Here is a 19,361-nt window from a genome sequence, read left to right on the forward strand (position 1 = left end):
GGGACGATTCGGAGAATGAAGCATTCATTAGTGACGCGTTGGCGAGTGTCAAATAAGTGCCAAGAACACCATTTACTTTGTGTTCATGCTGGCACCCTTTCAAGTGTGAAATGCAAAAGTTTTCACATTTTCTCTTTTCAACTTCATTTCTCGGTCTTACTGAGCCAAACAGCAGGTGAGGGGTAGGTGTTGGTCGGACGAGGGAGATGCGCAGTTGGAAAGCTGAGAGTCGAGCGCCACAATTCATGAATCACACCAATTGGAACTCTTTATTTTAAGCCTCCCGTCATGTTATGGGTCAAATTGACCCGCTGTCAGAGATAAGAATGACCTGTTTCTGTTTTTCTTTTTTTTCTTTTGTTCTGCACCTAACAAATACATCTTTTTCACTTCCCCCCTTTCCACATTTTTCAACCGATTCAAAGTAATTCAACTCATTTCAGGAACAATTTTTCCACGTTCTCAAAAAATCTCAGTCCAGAATGCCAGTGAAAAGAATGAGCACTTTTACAGATGAATCCTAATGTTCAACATTTCTCATCCAGGTCAAACCATTACAACTTCGAGCTTAGTCAAGACATTGCCACATTGTCCGTTAGTTTCACGTTTTCTTCAACCATATGCCCCAAAAAATGTTGCACATTTTTATTGAAATAAATTCCATGTTTTGTGTTTTCACGTTGAGTCTTTATCAACTCAACATGAAAACACAAAATGAATTCAAAAGTGTTTCTGCAAATTTCACGTGGTAAGTTAGCAGCCATCTCGTTACCTCTGCTTCCCGCGTCCTAGATGCATATTTTTCCCGCGGGATCCAAATCATGTGCATTTTTGGGACGCAAGGAAATTTCTCAGTCAAAACAAACAAAAAAAAACTACGGTACATCTTTTTTTTCCAGCAACGATCACAGTTTGACAATTGCCGCCATTGTTGTTTTGATCTCGCGTGACGAGATTTCTGTTCTCGCGAGACGAGATTGCCGAGATCGGCAGACGATTGCCAAGTTGTGTAACGTTAAAACAAGTGTTGCGAACAAGTGTTGCGAAAGTTTATTGCGGGGATATCACAGAAGAAGCAGCTAAAGTTGGATAGTTTTTTTTTGCGATAATAAGTTGACTTTGAGAAAGCCTTGCATCATTGGAATCAGAGTAAAGAGAGGAGAATTTATGAACTCAAAGGCTGAACCAGGGGATGAAGTAAGAACCTATTTCTCAGCAGATCTTGTATGCTTGAATTATTTAAATTTTTGCAGCATTTGTTTATAAGAAATAAACCTATTATCAATGTATATTGTTGTTTGTGTTATTATGATATGCAATTGAATAAGTAGACCATTTCAGAATTCCAAATTTGGGACTCTCTAAATGCATAATGGGACTCATACTTTTCTGATCAGCGAGTCCCCTGGGACTCGCGGGGCTCAAACTGTAAAGTTATGACTGAGTTAGGTACCCGAGAATTGCTGTGAAATGTTACGTAGGTGAAACTAGCTCTAAATTGTTCTTCGGTGTGAACGATGTGGCTAATCAAATGTTATGAGAGGCGACCTCATTCTCTTTTTTAGTTGTTGTTTATTAGCGAGCCTTGCTTCGACTGATTATTTCAGTGTGTCGTGCTTTTCGCACTTTGGCAGGACTACGTGATTAGAAGTGGAAAACCAACTAGCCCAAACCGTAGAGCTGTTTTTACGGCACGGTGATGTGGTTTCTTCTTCACTGTTATGCCGAAGCCAAATAAACTGCTTTTATTGGCTTAGTCGAATGTCTGGAATTTCTAAGGGCATTGAATTGATTGCAATTGGACTGTTCTGGTTGTCTTAGAAGATGCTTTGCTTCTTATCTAAGCAGGCTCCATCAGTTCATGCAAAAAAAAAAAAAAAAAAGACAAAAAAAACCACCCTCATCTCATCAGGAATGCAGGCGTCGCCACTAACAGTTTTCCTGAGCAACACGAAACTTATCAGTGAGTAGACTTACAAATTGTCAATCCGTGCCGATAAAAGACACAGGAGGCGTGCCATTTGTTTTTTTTTTGGCGGCGGGGTTGTTTAAGCCATTACCAGGGGCCCGTCCAAACCTAATTTGTCTGAGGTATTATGCAGCATTGTTAGCCAGTTTTGGAATTGAATACAAGATCAGATGGGCGAGGCTAAGAATTTGAGTTGAGGTCATCGCGTGCGTGTACACGGCAAAGTTTTTTTGATGACTCTCCACAAAACATAGCGCGCTCTTCTTCAGTCCTCTTCATTTGAACGTAATTGAGCTTCATATTGAGACACTCAATGGCAACGGACGTCGCTTCGTCAGTAGATCATATTTCTAGGATAACGCCTGACTTCTTTCGAAGGACCGCAGCTGAGTGTGCGCCCGACAGCTGACAGCCGAGCGGACGTAACACCGTTGAGCGGCATCAAGTGTGCAAATGTTAAATCCAGATTAGTGTTCTGCAATGAATCTGGACAAGGCCCGCGTGTTCCAGTAAAGCCCGGCGCAACATGACACTGCACACTGCGTCGTAAATCCACGGCTGCGATGAGAATGATGACATCATTGCCCAATTTGCTCCATTTTAACGCCGTCTGTGTTTTGTATTTCTGCAGATGTGAAGATGACTGGCGACGCTTTGCAGAGAACCGCCCGTCGTTGACTTTGTTCCAGCTTCTTGATCTCACCTCGGAAAAAAAAACAACTTTTCTTGGACGGTTCGCCGAATAGGGAGACAATGGCCTCTCCGGCATGGAGGTGTTCTGCCTTTTCCTGCCTTCTGTTTCTTCTCTGCTGCTGTCACCGTTTACAAGGTGAGTTACCATGGAGGCGCGTGGTGTTAATAAGATTCCGGCCAACCTTTCAAAAGAAGCGTTTTTGTTTTTGTTCATCTCAAGGAATGCGTTGAATTTGTAACGGCTGTACAAAAAGGGGGAGTGAAGAGCTGTTTAGCAGCAAGGTTGCATTTGAGTTCTACTTCAATGATTTCAGCCTTGGAGATGGGAAAAAAAAACGTGTTGCGTTGAACTCATTAAATGAGACATATGCGACCTATTTTATCTTCTTCTTTTTTTTTTTTAATCCTCATTGCTCTCAGTGTGTTTTGCATGGGCGTTTTGCACTCATGCAATTAGCCGCCGCTCACCTCGCCCCTCTCCACTGGGGCTTGCGTCAGTCACCATGACCACTGATGGCAAAAGTTAGCAGGATGAGAACAAGGCCAGCGAGCGGCCATAAAGGCCTCCTTTGTATTTTTTCTTTGTATGGTGGCACGTGGAGGCGGCACTTCATCACCAAGCCGACTGGTTCATCCACAGGGGGTTCTCTGTTTACGACAGAGCCCACATCCAATGTTTCGAGGATGCAACAGGTCTGCAATGCAATAGTCTGCGCAGCGGCGTAAGAAAAGGCCGCCTCGCGGCACAAGAAGGCCCGCACATTTATCGCCGTATTTACTATGTTCTTCATTGTTTTGTATTTATGGCCTACCAGTGTGGTTTTTTTCCATTCAAGTATTTACAGTAACTGTGACTTTACCACTGAGTGTTCGTTGATTCCTGACAAACGACGGCACCTTCCAACTTATTTAAAAAGTTACCGCAGTGAAAACGGGAACTGTCGTAAATCAAGGATCCTCGTACTCAACTAAGTTTGCAGATCTGTCCATGTGGCTCATGCGGCAGACTCATTGCCAAACACAAATGCCCTCCACCAAAACATCGACAGTTTCATTGAACATTCAAGTCTCCTCTGGTTGTCCTAGCTGACGCCGTTACCTAACTATCGCCTCCGCTTGGCAGCTCTGCTTAGCTTTTATGGCACCGGTTTCAAACTCAAGGCCCGGGAGCCAGATCTGGGCCACCAAATCATTTTATGTGGTCCGCAAAAGCAGCTCAAAGATGTCAACTTCCATGATCCTTTCTAAAATGTCGACCAAAATTTTTAATTCTCGTATGGAATAAATAAGAGATATATATTCTAACTAAAATGTGGCCCGCGCCCAAAATGAGTTTGACACCCACATCTTCTGATCCGCTTATCCTCACAAGTGTCGCGGGGCGTGCTGGAGCTAATCCCAGTCGTCTTCGGGCAGTAGGCGGGGGACACTCTGAACTGGTTGCCAGCCAATGGCAGGGCACACACAGACGAACAACCATCCACGCTCACACTCATACCGAGGGACAATTTAGGGTGCTCAGTCATCCTGCCACGCATGTTTTTGGAATGTGGGAGGAAATACCCGGAGAAAAACCACGCAGGAACGCGGAGAACATGCAAACTCCATCCAGGAAGGCCCGAGCCGGAATCGAACCCTGCACCTCCACACTGTGAGGCCGACGCGCTAACCAGTCCACCACTGGGCTGCCCGACACGATTGTATACCTTTAAAATAATCCCATCGCCCGATACAGAAAAAGTCTGGACAGCTCGCTCATAGACACGTTTTCAGAAATGTGCAAATAAAAGATTGACAGTACTTGGTTGTTTAATGTCACACTTGGTGGTTGGGCAAGCATCCAGACAGCCAACTGTTTGTATACAAGCAATTAAGAAGACAAATTTCGACAAAATGTATCCTTGAAGTATTTGTTGAAACCCACACTTTGACTGATGCAGGCTTCCAATGTCAAAGTCCCCCCCCCCCCCCAATTCCAGGCCTTTTCATCAACTGCATAGCAGATTGTCACTCTTCTTTGAGAGGCTGAACCCCCTGAGGAAATACAATTTTTTTTTTTTTTTTACCGCCACACAATCACATTCCATGCAGCATGTCTACCTGTCACCCTCAAAAGCGAGGTTTTTAATTGTCCTCGGCGACATCCAAAGCCTCCATTTCTACCTCCCTGCTTCACTTTTGATGGCAGCGTTTGGCTGTAATTACAAAGATTGTCAGAAAACACACCCGTCTGGGCCATACCCATCACAACCACCGATGCTGCCGCTCGGGCTGCTTGATGACGATCATTACACCTCCCCCCACCCCTTTTTGTTCCCATTGTTCCGACAACAAAGTAAACCAAAATCACATGCTTGTGTGCTGAGCATTGATTGCGGGTTATATCGTGTGCCGTCTTTTTGAGGAAGCTTGCCTTTCCATTTGAATTCTGTCATTGTCTTTTTTTGTTCTTGAGAGAGATTCATCATTGGATGCGGTGATAAAACGGCTGCTGGAGCAGGCGACCCAAACAGTCGTTTCATTGATTTGTGGATTTATGGACCGCAATATATCCTCCACAGAAATACTACGCCGGCTCTTGAAGAAAAGACGTCGGCTTTTGGCTTCAAGGTTGAGTCGAGTAGACATGGAGAAACGCTTCAAAAGACAGAATAGTGCTTTGGTATGCTGAAATGCCCGGTTTTGGGTTACGTCTGACGCGAGGACCTTTGCTGCAAAGAATGCATATTAACCATTGGTCGATCGGGAATGAGCGTACGGAATTCCTGTTGAAAATGATATCGGAATCTATCTGCTTTCTATTCACCTCCAGCTGGTTGTAGCCTGAAGATTCCCATGATTTGACCAGAGCCCCTCCAGTGTTTGCTAATGACCTCCTGCCCCTTGAAAGCAAAGACGATAATCAGCTTTTCACCCAAAACAAAGCTCGCCCACATCCCTGGTATTACTCTCTTTGAGCAGTAGGAGACTGGAGACTTGCAGAAACTCACTCTTGCACGCGCATAAATTTCGAACCTTAGACTGTAACTTTTGTCTGGACAGCAGCAATGGCTTTCACCACAACAGGACAGTCGATGTGAGTGGCAGGTATTAAACTTCTCACCCGTGAATTGCAAATGCCTTTCACGCAGGTGTATACCCGTCTTGAAGCTTCGTCACGCTGGCTTAATGGGTGTGTTTTCTGAGCAGATCCAGGAGGAAAAATAATCTTAACACACCCAAGGAGAATTCCTCAGGATAATCGTTTCGAAACATGCACTAATCAATTCATTGCTGACTTTGATCAGAAGAGAGGGAAAATCCTCCATTATGACCCAATTAGGAGAATCTGCGTAACCCTCTTTAAGTGGCCATTGCGAAGTGGTTTCAAGTTCTGACACTAACCTGAGCGGAAAATTGCCAGGTGGTCCCCACATTCTATGTCGGCGCCATTTCTATAGAAGAGTTGCACTGAAAAAAGGCATCCGACTCATGTCTTTCATCGGGGCCGTTTTCATGCCCGTGCGAGTACAGTGTCTCAACAAACATTTGCTCTTTTTTTCCGCTGCTGCGACACAACAATCAAACCGTTTGTTATTCAAACACCGGAGTCGACCAAGAATGTGGACAAAGACCACAGGAAGTAATCCCCCTCTAAATCTGCCCTTTCTCTCCTTGCAAGACTCAGATTTCAGCATTCATTGGCTCACAATGGCGACGGCGCACACTTGTGGCTGCCGCCGTGCGCTCCGTCTGGCGTCTTTCATCCGCAGACCCAAACAGACCCGATACCTGCGTGGCCTACTTTCGAGAGGCGAAGTTGGCGTGCCTTATATAACGCCACAAGGATGCAGCAGCAGGCATTGAATCTAAATAACGAGCGTACTAGACTGAAATTTAAACCGACGTCTCGATAGAGTCACGGTCCTCCAAAGTCGTAAGCACAAAAGTACCTATACTTAACATTTAATAGACTCTCGTGGCTGTAATAAATGTGATGGAGCAAAGAGGACGTCCATATATTTTGTATCAGAGGAGACCGGCGTTTGGCTTCTGGGTCCAACCTTGAGCGACGATACTTTGCAGGAAAATACACACGTTACCATATTGCTGTTCTGTGTGAAAAGCACAGACATAAAATAGGGGGCTTACCAAGTGGACCCAGTAAATTTTCAGCCAGCGGCGGTGGGACGACAACTGTATCGGAGGCGGAACCCCGTAGCAAGTGGATTGCGGGACCCTGGGTGGCTGTCGCACCTTTCACATTGTTTGTCAGTTTAATGCTCAATCCAGCTTTTGGGCATGTTGCTGATCTGCGTGAAAGACACTTGAGCCCCTTTTCAAAGCCCAGAGTAAAATATTTAATGTTCACAGAATGTGTGAAATGTCACTAAAATGGAAGTTGGATTTCCGCAAATAGTGGCCTTGGGGTGGCTAATTACTCAAGTGTTGATGGGGTAGACGTCTATTAGAAGGGAGACCTTTATTTTTTTTCCACACATTTTTTGGGGAGAACATTGAATCGTTTCTGGTGGCCTGGTGGTCCAGTGGTTAGCGCGTCGCCCTCACAGTGCAGAGGTCGTGGGTTCGATCCTGCCTCCGCCTTCCTGTGTGGAGTTTGAATGTTCTCCCCGAGCCTGCGTGGGTTTTCTCCGGGTATTCCAGTTTGCTCCCACATTCCAAAAACATGCATGGCAGGCTGATTGAACAATTGTCCCTAAGTGTGAGCATGGATGGTTGTTCGTCTCTGTGTGCCCTGCGATTGGCTGGCAACCGGTTCAGGGTGTCCCCCGCCTACTGCCCGAAGACAGTTGGGCTCGGCTCCAGCACCCCCCGCAACCCTTGTGAGGATAAGCGGATCAGAAAATGGATGGATGGATGAATCGTTTCTAATATAAAAACTGGAGGCTTCAACTCCAAAACTTGACCATAAACATGGAAGCACACGACGACATTGTCAATCTACTGGAACACTCCACACCTCGTGAGATCATCTTTCACAATGCACAGGGAACAGATTCAGAACACGAGGTAAGTCTCCGCCACAGTTTTGATAGTTTGGGATTTTGCGTCAGCTTTTTTTTTTTTTTACGTTTTTATACCAAGTTTATTCGTGTGAACAGACATGGGACAGGGGCGGCAAAGTCGGGACAGCTCTCTGCCGGTATATTTGAAACTCAAATGGAAAACATTGCTCAAATAACTGCATGTAACTTGAAAAAACAAAGTAAGGGCACAAAGTTTAAACAAAAAAACGGCTTTTTAATTAACACCACAGGAAGCAGAAGATTTTCCGCTTTTTTTTTTTTTTCACACAGTGTCACCAGCTCGCTGGCGTTTCTTTTGCCAAAAAGGTAGTAAAGGTTAACAACACTTGTTTTTGTCTCATGCGGTGCCATGCAATGTGCCGATTGAAGAGCCTCCCTTGTGCCTCGCTGGTATTTCCAGTCCTGGGCCTCCCCTCCATGGGTGGTGCGGGGGGGCTATTGTGCCGCTAAGTCCTCTCTGGCCCGAGGCCACGCACAGCCAGTCTGTCGTCCATTGATATGCTTGGCTTGCCATTTTATAATTCATATTGAGCGTCGCCGCCGAGGCGGGGCGATCATGAATTATCGGCCAAACCACGGGAGAGTCACAGATGAGCGGTCAATCCGTGTGCCGGGATACATCATGCAACTGGATGCTTTTCAAGCCATGAGCCAGGGGTTCATCCTGCAGATTTAGCACCCTGTTTGACACATTTCATGATTGTAGTTTTAACCGTCTTTTATTCACACATACACTTTTGTCATCCTGCCAGCCAGCAGGCAGCAATAACAAGAAGCCATCTTAATAATAGCCAAGCGAGACGGAAAGTTTTGAATCAAAACACGACAGCGGACTGAAATGAGGCGGAGAAGTCTGAATCTTCGGGATCAGCCTTTCACTCCTACTCGGAGGAAATGAAATACGAGGCCGTCCGTGATGGGGTCGCTCGACATTTTACGACAGCGATTTGTTTGCGTTCAACGAGGCGCAAGCAGCAATCATATTTCAATCCGGAATGTAAAATCCAGCCTCTTTGCCCTAGACCTCTGCTTTTATTATGTTTACACGATTTCCTGTTGCGAGGCCTTAATCTATCAGGGTCGGAACTACATTTTCTGACACTTTGATTCCGTTTGCTTTCCCTCTTAATATCACATAGCCTTTCTAGTAACAAGTTGTGCAAACACTGAAACAGATGCCTCCTTCAATCTTTTCACTCTCTTAAAAGCTACCCGCGCTTGTTTTTCTCCCCAGGCAGCCTAATTCAAATAATAGATGAGTCCGGCTTACAACCCCAAAAGTCGTTTACTTTGGAATTTTTGTATTTGCTCCGCGTGAGTCGCCGCAGGGTTCAGCTGTCATAACACGGTGATGCATTAAACCAGGAAGAAGGGATTCAAATAATATTAGGTTCAACGACAACATTTTTTCTTTCTGTTTGCGGTGCAGACAAACATATTGGGGGGTGATAAAAAGAAAAGGGAGTAGAAACCTGCTGGATTTAGGTTTCATGTATATTTAATACAGGCAAAGCTGAAGAAAACGAGCTTAGCACGCAAATGAAAAAGTGTCACAGCAGTACTGGGGCGGGACTTCCTAAAATAGACCCGCCCCCCCCCGAGATGGATGCCGTTGTTTTCCCAGCACAAAGTAAAATCACTCTGAATATGTCAGTTCATTGGTGCTATTGTTCACACTGTTACACAAATAACTGCGACCATCATTTAAACTTTGTTGCTAACCAAAACAGCAGCACATCCCAAAGCAGGTCCGGTCAAGACTTAGGGCGTTTTTGTTTGTCCATAATAGTCATTTTTAAACACCTGACTGAAACGAATGGATGGTGTGTGTGTGTGTGTGTGTGTGTGTGTGTGTGTGTGTGTGTGTGTGTGTGTGTATTCTTAAATTTGACTTGCTCAGCCAAGCAGGTACGCTGTGTTGTAAAAAGTGAGGCAATGCCCAGCGAGATCCAGTTGATGGCACAGTGCTGAGAAAGCTTGTTGCTTTCATCTAATTTGTGGAATAAACGCACACACACACACACACACACACACACCCAAACGCACAATATAATAATAAAAAAAAAAAAAACTCCAGGAAAATAGTATAAATAGTAAAGCTGGGAATTTGAAATTTCAAATCTTCAAGATTGTTTCATCCGAAGGAGGTTTTACTTATTGAGTCAATTCTGCATCATAATGTTGAAATTGTGGAAGTAGCAGTTTGCAGGTCTGCCTCAGAGGTCTGAGGTTCTGGCTTTTGAGCTCTAAATTATTCAAAAGTGTGATTGAATGGCTGATTGTGTATACAGTATGTGCCCTCTGATTGGCTGGTGACCAGTTCGGGGTATACTCTGCCTTTTGCGCATGAGCGTAAACGGACAGATGGATCAAATCATTTCCTTGATATGCCACCTCTCCTTGTCCATTGATACGGTGCCCAGTGAAATTCGCCTAGCAACAAGCGGCCTCACAAACACCTGGCGAAAGAATGAAAGTGGCTTTCTCTTTTTCAGCTCGCCAGCTGAATTTATTTTCTAAAAAAGAGCACGTCAAGCCGTAATGGAGAGTTGTCGTGTTCTTATGTAGCCTGCCACCTTTTGATCAAATCATTTCCTTGATATGCCACCTCTCCTTGTCCATTGATACGGTGCCCAGTGAAATCCGCCTAGCAACAAGTGGCCTCACAAACACCTGGCGAAAGAATGAAAGCGAGCGCAAGTGGCTTTCTCTTTTTCAGCTCGCCAGCTGAATTTATTTTTTAAAAAAGAGCACGTCAAGCCGTAATGGAGAGTTGTCGTGTTCTTATGTAGCCTGCCACCTTTTTTTTTTCTTTTTCCACTTAACGTCACCTGCAGAGGAGGAGGATAGAGTGTAAATCTAACATCAAGAATACTTTTATGCACTTACTTTTCCTTTGCTTTTGCTCTTTTCTTCTAATGGCCGTATACTGCTCTATGATAATGATCTAATAATACGCATTGGTTGGCTCTCTCTCTCTCTCTCTCTCTCTCTCTCTCTCTCTCTCTCTCTCACCCCGCTCGTCGCGCAGCCCCACCAGCGATGAATGCAGCACTGTTGCAATCAGTGTATTAGTAATCTCCTCAGGTCGGGAGAGCCTGTGCATTAGGGCATGGCTACACTATTTTCTCTCTTTTTTTCTTGGCCCAGTTGCCCCCGGAATTAAATGTCACCTCAGGGTTGGGTCACCTACACACAAAGGCCACCAGCCGATTTGCAGGTCTAAACAGTCCTAGATAAGGAAGCCCTCTCCCGCTGTGCAGGAAATTGAATAAGTATGCCGCACGGAAGAAAAAGCGGAGCACAAAGAGCACTTTTGTTTGGTTCGCGCTATCGCTGTTGACCCTCTCATGTAGCGTCTATCCCCATTTAGGTGCGGAGAGGCACAATGGCTTCATCCAGGTTGAGAGGCAGGAAACTGTCCGTCATCGATACAAGCCCCCCCCCCCCAAAAAAAATTGTATTTCCTTATCAACGCTCCTGTATCTGCCCCCATTGAACGGAATGCCGGCAGAAGGGAAGCGGGGCAAGGTCATCGTGCTCAAGTCAGTCAGAGTGGGTAGATAGTGGAAGGGGGGAGGAATGTGTCGTGTTTTTTTTTTTTTTTGTTTCTCTCCCCACCTGGCATTGACAGAGTGAAGTAAAACACACTGTCTGACAAGACAACATGTTTTTATGTTTAGGGCCAGAGCAGCAGGGGAAGCAAAAGCCCACTTGGAATTCTTTTGATGGAATAGAATTGCCGCTGTGGGGGAGCTCAACATTTCCGAAAACTCACCGATTCTTGCAGGCACGTCTATCCTGGTGAAATGGATTAGTGAACATCTGCTTTTAATGTGGAAAACAGTGATCAACATTTTGACCCCTTTTTTTTTCTTTGGATGGCGTTTACAGACCAAACCGGTGACTGAATCTTAATTTATATGTATGTATTTTCTGCACTGTCAAATTGAAACAGTGTTCTGTTTTTGGAAGAAGCAATGGAAATGAACACTTGGTTTTTGTTATTCGATTCATGGATTAATCAGCGAAATAATCGACAGATTTATCCTAATTCAAGTAAGCATTATTTGCAGCCTTGACACACTATTATTTGCGATCAGAAGTATTGAAGTATTATATTTTGACTGTTTTCTGAGCAGACTGGGGAGGACAAATCTCAGGATGATCTTTTAAGGATTTCCGCTCCTCGGGCCTTTGCTGGATTTGATTGGAGGGTGGAAGGGGGGGTGCATAAATTTAAATCAACGATTGGTACATACTGCTCACTCTGCTGTCTTGTGTATGAAATTACACTGTACTGTATCAATAAAGCTGTCCTGCCTTGCCTCGCTTCACACATTGATGAAAACATGGACTCAATCGCAGATATAATGACCCCAAATGGTCTTTCCCAGCCACAGCGTTGTTGGCCCCTTAACCAAAGTGTCGGCACATGCAGGCTGAAAATGAACACAGGCAACGATGGCTCGACACTTAACAGGTCGGTGACACTTGCTTGAGCCCCCCCAGAAGCGGGACGAGCTGTGAAAAATCACAGCGTGCATTTCAATAGCGACTTATGAAGTGGTGAAGGAAAAGCCGCTCGCTGAATCTGTCGTACACATGTTGTTGCTTTGCCCTTTTTGTGCCCTCGATCTGTGCTCATTGTGTGACGTGTGGCGACACCCTGGCGAATGGAAGGCCTGCGTGGAGACGTGAGCATGCCATTAAGGCAAACTCAATCACCCCTCCTCATTCCTGCTTTCCTTCATCTTCCCGCTCCATCCTCCGCCCTGAGGGAAGGCACCTTGAGCGGAAAATCCAGCTGGGTTTTAAGTGGCGGGGCAAAAAAAAAAAAAACAAAAAAAAAACACAAGCTTGAAAGGGAGTTTTTGGCTGATCAAGCCTGTAAGAGTATATCCACGCCACACTCGGGGGAGTTTGCATGAACTCGCCTCTTTCGGTGCGTTTCATCAACTCCCTACGTAAAGAAGAGACACGGATGTCGAGTGAGCAATGAACTAATTCTGTCAGAACGGCACTCGCCGCAGAGCATGTGTGCTTTTCATCTTCTGAGCGTCGTTTCCCTTTCAGCTGCTTAGCCTCGGTGACAGTTATTTGTCTCTTTGAAAGGGTTTGTTTTCTCCGCAGACAATAACATGGCGTCGAATTAGACTTTCTCCTCCGCTTGACTGACGTGTCAACGGACAGCACAGCGGAGGCCATTCGATTTGCTCTCTGAAACGGAATCGTACCCGGGATGACTTCGGTGAGCGAAGAGGCCAAACGCCACTAAGCTAACGCCTTAGTAAAGTCAGAAGAACAATCAGAAATATTTGTTTGAAAAAAATTTCCAGGCTCCGACAACCAAATGAAGAAAGTTAGGTGCGAACTTGGTTTGAGTGCCCTTTTATTTGTACGCCGCTGCGCAAGCTAGTTCATAACCTCGAAACAGCCCGAGGACCGCCTATAAAGTCTTCATCTGCAGTTTAGCCTCCAATTGTCCAAAAAAAATGAAAAATCAACAAAGTCATCCTTCCGAAAAAAAGAAATCTGGTTTTTAAATGTTTTACGAAAATGCAACATCAATAGGAGCAATCAATGATGCAGACATAGTCGTAGAATGAACAGTGTGAATTACGTTGCTATCAAATCACAAACAATGCCATTTGTTGTTGTTTTGGCTCAATCTAAAGAGCCCGGGAGAGGTTGGTTTTGTTGAAATTCCTTTCAATGCTGTGATGTGGGCTCCGTTTATTTACGGAGTAGAGCGTGAGACATTTTCCTGTCCCATGCCTAATTTGTTCCATGTGGGAATTTTAATATCTCTCAGTTCTGTAACATGAATGTTCGGCACTGAAAAACAGCTAAACGTGAATTTGTTACAATACCATTACAGCCCTAATGTGTAACCATCAAGCCAGATTGTGAGCTTCTTTTCTCTTGCGACAACTCAGTCCGCACATTTTCAAACATTCTGCTCTAGTTGGTGTGTTGGACGCTATTCTGACTGCCAAAAATACCAAAACTTCCTTAACCTAATTAACAGTGAACAACACATCTCAAAGTAAAACTGCTCGGGGTGGGTTGAAAACAACTTCCCCATGGTAATGATTGAACTCTAACATTCTCTGCGACTCGAGAGACATCTTTTTCCGGGAAAGATCTCGAATGCTACGACCGCAAGAGGTTCAACTGTGTTTAATTAAGAGACGATAGATCAGATTGGAAAATCCTTTAAAGACTCTGGAAAGTCAACTCCTCGAAGTGCTTCTCAAAATACATGATACATACCAGAAGATACTCTGTTGACAACATGTGCAAAGACTGAAAATGATGTCGTACTCAATTGAGGGGACACAGTCTAGCGTGAAACTGTTTTTCACTCTTTCAAATTTCCTAATTATTTTTATTTTTATGTGGCTATATTGGCGCCCAGTGACGCACTCGAGGTACTAATTTCTGCCTCTACAGCATGCAATTAGCTATCTAGCTATGTCTGCGCCCTGAAAATTCATCTTCCCTGAGTGCCACGATTTACAGGGTAGCTTAGTGCCGTTATTTAAATTGCCAAACGAGGAGGTGACGCAGTGGATGAGGCATAAGAAAGTTGCGAGATGAAAAAGCCTCCATTTCATGGCAGAGCGGGGTTTCTCGCGCAGTGTTAGCCAACGGAGACAATGGCTTGATTTATTTCAATCAAATATTATTAGATATTTTATCAATCTGTCAATTTATTCATTAATTCATTTTAGATATTTGGAGATTTTTTTTTGTTTTTGAATCATCGAAATTTGCTTGGCTTGTTAACAACATACTTCTCAGTGGTGTGTAAAATCTCAAAGACATCTTTATTTTCACTTTACAGGGACTTTAAAACAATCTCTGCAGGGGAGAATTTAGGTGTTTCCTTGTTGAATACAATAAGGACACTGTAAGAAACTGTTCTTCCATACAACAGCTTTTTGGGACAACAAAGTGGCATGTGATTCTTTTTTTGAGCCTCAAAGAGAGAAAAAAAATGGCCTTGAGTCTATTGATTTTATATCGAGGCTATTATCATTTCACCTCACACCCGTCGTGACCAAAATGATCATGTTTATCGTTATTGTCATTATCCATCCGCCCATTTTCTAATTCGCTTATCCTCACGAGGGTCCCGGGCGTGCTAAAGCTTATCCCAGCCGTCTTCGTTCAGTAGGCGGGGGACGCTCTGAACTTGCTTGTATTGTCATTATAATGACAAAAAAAAAAACGCGCACATCTAAAGCAGGTATGTGCCTGTGAAAATCATCTCAGTGCCTAATCACCTCATCTCATTATTGTGGATTCCCAACTGCCACTGCATGTCATTGTCATGATATAGATTTTGAACAACAACTGGAGTTTAAATGCCGAAGTGGTGGTCAATAAACACCTATGATCTAAAGCATCGCAACAAGCTTCAGCCAACTACAAAGTCGCAGCATCAAAGAGGCTTAACACAGTCATAAGACAAATACTTCATTTTAAATGAGATTTTGAGAAAGCCGCTCCTGGTTGGTTTCGAGAATACGTTTCACATTTAAAGTGTGGGAGTACGTTTTGAGGAAAAGAAACACAACCGTTATGTTATGGAAAATGCGGCGGGTGTACTGTCCGTGCGTCAGTTTGGAAGTGACTGGAAAAACAGCATCACTCCCATAAATAATCATAAAATCCTGACTTCACCCGCCATGCTTTTCCTAACCTTGAATTTCAATGTTTTATGATCATGATTCATGATGTCATTGCCTGGCCTAGGTTCCTGCTCAAAACCATAAAAAGGGGTGTCATTGTAGAACTGTGTTGTAATCTCCCCTCTCGTGCTATTAAAAACATATTTTGACTTTTTTTTTTTTTTGCCGGCGTCATTATCAGACCGGACTTTCCGTTGGATTTTCTCACTAGTCACCGAAGCAACGAGGCTCAACTCATGCAGCTGCCTCGACCGCTTTAATGCTTATTTTCTGCCTCAACAACCGCGAGCGCGTCCAAACACAAAACACGCCCCCCTCCCCCAACCCCCAGTCCCTGAAACCCTTCTTGCAGCTAAGCAGACATCTTATCGCGATTGCATTTGCTGCTGTCAGGTCAAAAAAAAAAAAAAGTCTTCATCTCATGAGCCATCATCAAGTGAACAGTTGATGTGAAATGTACCGAAAAAAAAATGTCATCAGCACATGTTCATCCTTCAAATGATCCCACCTGAGGAATCTGTTAACTTCCTCCTTTCCATTTCAATTGGCAGTCAAATCAAAGAATGAAAAATGGACAAAATTGTTGGATTATTATTATTCCTATGAGTAGTAATGTATTCATACATTCACTCATTCATTTCCCGATCTGCTTATCCTCACTAGGGTCGCGGGGGTAGTAGTAGATATCTAACAAAAGTAGTTTTAAATGACAGCTTTTTTTTTTTTAATTGGGCTGAGATCAAAAATATAAAATAGATAAAATGGCGATAGGACTCATTAATTGGTCCTGTTTACGTGTCCCAGAACTTGGAAGTGAGCATTTGCATTTCTACATTAGCTACAATCAGTCCAGACCGTGCCCACAATCCATCAAATGATGCATTAGCCATATGATGTCAAGGCCTAATGCGTATGAAGCGTTATTGGAAGCGGCTTCATGCATTCCATCCAACACGGAAGATGTTCTTGGCTGCAGTTTGTCTATGTTTTCTTCTCGCTTGTCTCATTTGCACCCTACTCTACCAACTCCCTGGGCCACCTCTACCAACCGATACAGACACACAATTCATTGCGTATTCTTGAACGGTTGAAACAAGAATGAAGATGAACGGTGTTTTTGAAATGTTATGAAGCGTCGTGACTGCCAGTCCATGCGCGGTATTCCGTGTGTCCACAAAAATGAATGAGTAGAAATCAATGCGACCACACAAACACCCGTGAATGCATATCTTCCACGCATGAAGTCGATGAGCACTTCAAACAAGTTTAATCTTGATATAATATAGCTGATGCATCATTTGACAGAGGCGGTTATAGTCCAGACCAGTTGTGTCAAACATACGGCACGCGGGCCGGAACCGGCCCCAAGGAGCAGTGGTTATCCGTCTGGTGACACACTCTTTTAGAAGACAACATTGTTTTGATCAGAGAAGAAGACAACAGCAATCTCAGTCTGTCACTGAAACAGACCCAACCCAGCAGATGCTATCAAGGAAGTGAATAATTTCTTCTTTACACATTTAATAGCACTCTCCTTAGTTTGGCAGGGATTAAATATAGATTTTATATGCACATGTGTAAATGGTTTAAAAATCCATTTCTTTATAAATCTCATTTAATCTTAAAGTTCATTACTATATTTTTCATTACCAATTACTTGTTAAAATTTTGTGCCTTTATACAATCAGTGGAATCAATTGCAATGCATATATGTGAATGATAAAAGTAAATTGCACAATTTAAGGTGCTTCATGAAATGTTTTGTAAAAGATATGTTCATTAAATGTCAACATTTTCCTCATGTTCTTGTGCTTCTTTAGACCAAAACAAAGGAAAAACATATTATTTTGGTTATTTACAGCAGAGTAGGGTATAATTTTAATTGTCCGGCCCACTTGACATCTACCGCGGCCGTATGTGGCCCACAATGTGAAATGAGTTTGACACCCCTGGTCCAGGCGGATTATGACGGCTAACAACGCTTTACTAATGCTTACGACCCAACAACCCGGGTACAGCCAATTGAATATCTTAATCCATCTCGCTCCTTTGGCCTGTTTTGTGCATTTTGTAACTTTGATCTCAGCTTAGAATTGATGATGAAAACATTGACTTTTTTGATCTTTGTGGAATAATCAGTCACTATTTAGTTTCGCGACTTTCAATTGCCAATTGAAAATCTCGAGAATGATGAATCGGAAATGAATACAAAAGAAGGAATAATACACCATGTGAATCAGAGTTGAGAGTTTGGGCTTCAAAATGACAAATGTGTTCCCTTTCAACGATCCGCAGTTTTCTCAACAGCACTTGAATTAGGTAACCATGTAAACATCACAGAAGACGGCACCGCATCAAATGGACTGGATGGATCTGTAAATAGTAGCTTTCTATTTTGAAATCCTGCTATCGCAATCTAGAGTGCCTGATAGCAGTCGTCTGGGAAAGGGCGGGCGCGGCTGCGGCGATTGTGGTCTTGTCTGACACCGTCTTTAGAAACAATTTCCAACAAGACAGGCCCGGAGCGGACGGATTTAAGTGTCACTGGAAACGCGAGCAAAATGTCTGCCACTACTCTGAGTGTTTGGCCACATTTCAATGCTTAAAATGAAATGGGAGATGCTGCGTTGTTGTTTTGTGAAAAAGTAGGTGTTGTTTTTGCCTCAAATCTCCTCGCTCATCTCACACCTTGCCACCGGGCGTCATTCACATGTGGCAACCGGTCACGCATGGTAATGGCGGTGGATTCCTCACAAAAATACGGCTTGTCTGGAAATACAGCCTCCGTGGACTGTGAAGTGTGAGACTTCCACTGCAATCGGCGCAAAGTTGAGCAACGCAAGGCAAGGAAGCTTTAATTATTTAGCGCATTTCGTACACAAGGTAACTCAATGTGCTTCACAACAACATAGCATTTAAAGCCAAAATAATTTAAAAAACAACAACTGATGATGCCATAATATGATGGGGCGATTAAAGGTTTTCCAAGCAGAATCTGATGAAGCATACAAATTGTAACTAGTCTATACACAAACAGTGCAGCTAAATTTCGAGCAAGCAGACGTCATGGCTAGTAAGATTTGACAAAAAAGTTCGAAAACTAAGAAAACCCCTGCTCTTTCCGAAAAAGAAAAGATTCAAGATGTTGATGTTTCATTTTAAATGTCATTGAATGTGTTGCTGTTCACATAAAACAAGCCGTTGGTTTGCATTTTGTTCTCTCAATGTACCCAACGTTAACCAAACCAGAATTTAAAAGCAAGGTGTGTATCAAATCATTTTTGGGCATCCCGTCACACCCTTGGGTGATTTTGCATCTATGTTTTCACCCTTCGTGTAGCGGCCCCCAAAAAACAAGTTGATGCGTTAGCTTCTCCTGTTAGCCGTCGACTGGATAGCCGCCATATGGCCTGCGACTTGGAAACAAAAGATGTTTTGACATCGTACATGAATGCTTCTCTGTTTTTTTTTCTTGGTTTGACAGTGAAATTGTATCCGATGTCACGGAAATGGATTGTGTTCACGTTTCGAGGTATTGCCACACATTTGAGTTGTTGCTATGTTGTTACCCTACAATTAAGAATTCAATCATGTTTGTCCTACTTTACAAATTCCCATTGGAAATCTCCATTGCAAAAGGGGAAAAAAAATGTTTTCCCTGACCGCTCCGGATATGGGATTATGGAGGCATTCCCGAGCGGTTGGAGGCCAAGCTTGACTCTCAGATCTCCTCTTGGGCTCCCAGTATTATTGTGAATCAAACAACATAAAAAGACAAACAATCTTCAAGTGCCCCCGCTGTGGCCGCGGCAGGGGCGCACTTATTTGACTAAAGGCTACACCCTCCTTTATCTCGGCAAAAGAGAGTATCTCTGTCAAAGGAACAAAGGGGGGCCAGACGCCGGGTGGGTGGGGGGTATAGCGGGGCCCATTTGCATGCAGCTGTTTGCCGTTTCCAAGACCACAAAGGCC

General features: G+C 43.8%; 1 protein-coding gene across 10 annotated transcripts in view; it reads left to right on the top strand.

Annotated features, from left to right (window-relative positions):
- adgrl2b.1 (adhesion G protein-coupled receptor L2b, tandem duplicate 1) overlaps window positions 1-19,361 on the top strand; it is a 158,904-nt gene that overhangs the window by 30,320 nt on the left and 109,223 nt on the right. For all 10 annotated transcript variants that reach the window (XM_019879094.1, XM_019879095.1, XM_019879096.1 and 7 more), the window contains exon 2: window positions 2,601-2,798. In XM_019879094.1, coding sequence (XP_019734653.1) covers window positions 2,723-2,798 — 76 coding nt within the window. In that variant the 5' untranslated portion in view covers window positions 2,601-2,722. The remainder of the gene's footprint in view (window positions 1-2,600; window positions 2,799-19,361) is intronic.

The sequence above is a fragment of the Hippocampus comes genome, unplaced genomic scaffold (assembly GCF_001891065.2).
Source record: "Hippocampus comes isolate QL1 unplaced genomic scaffold, H_comes_QL1_v1.1 scaffold85, whole genome shotgun sequence".
NCBI lineage: Eukaryota > Metazoa > Chordata > Actinopteri > Syngnathiformes > Syngnathidae > Hippocampus > Hippocampus comes.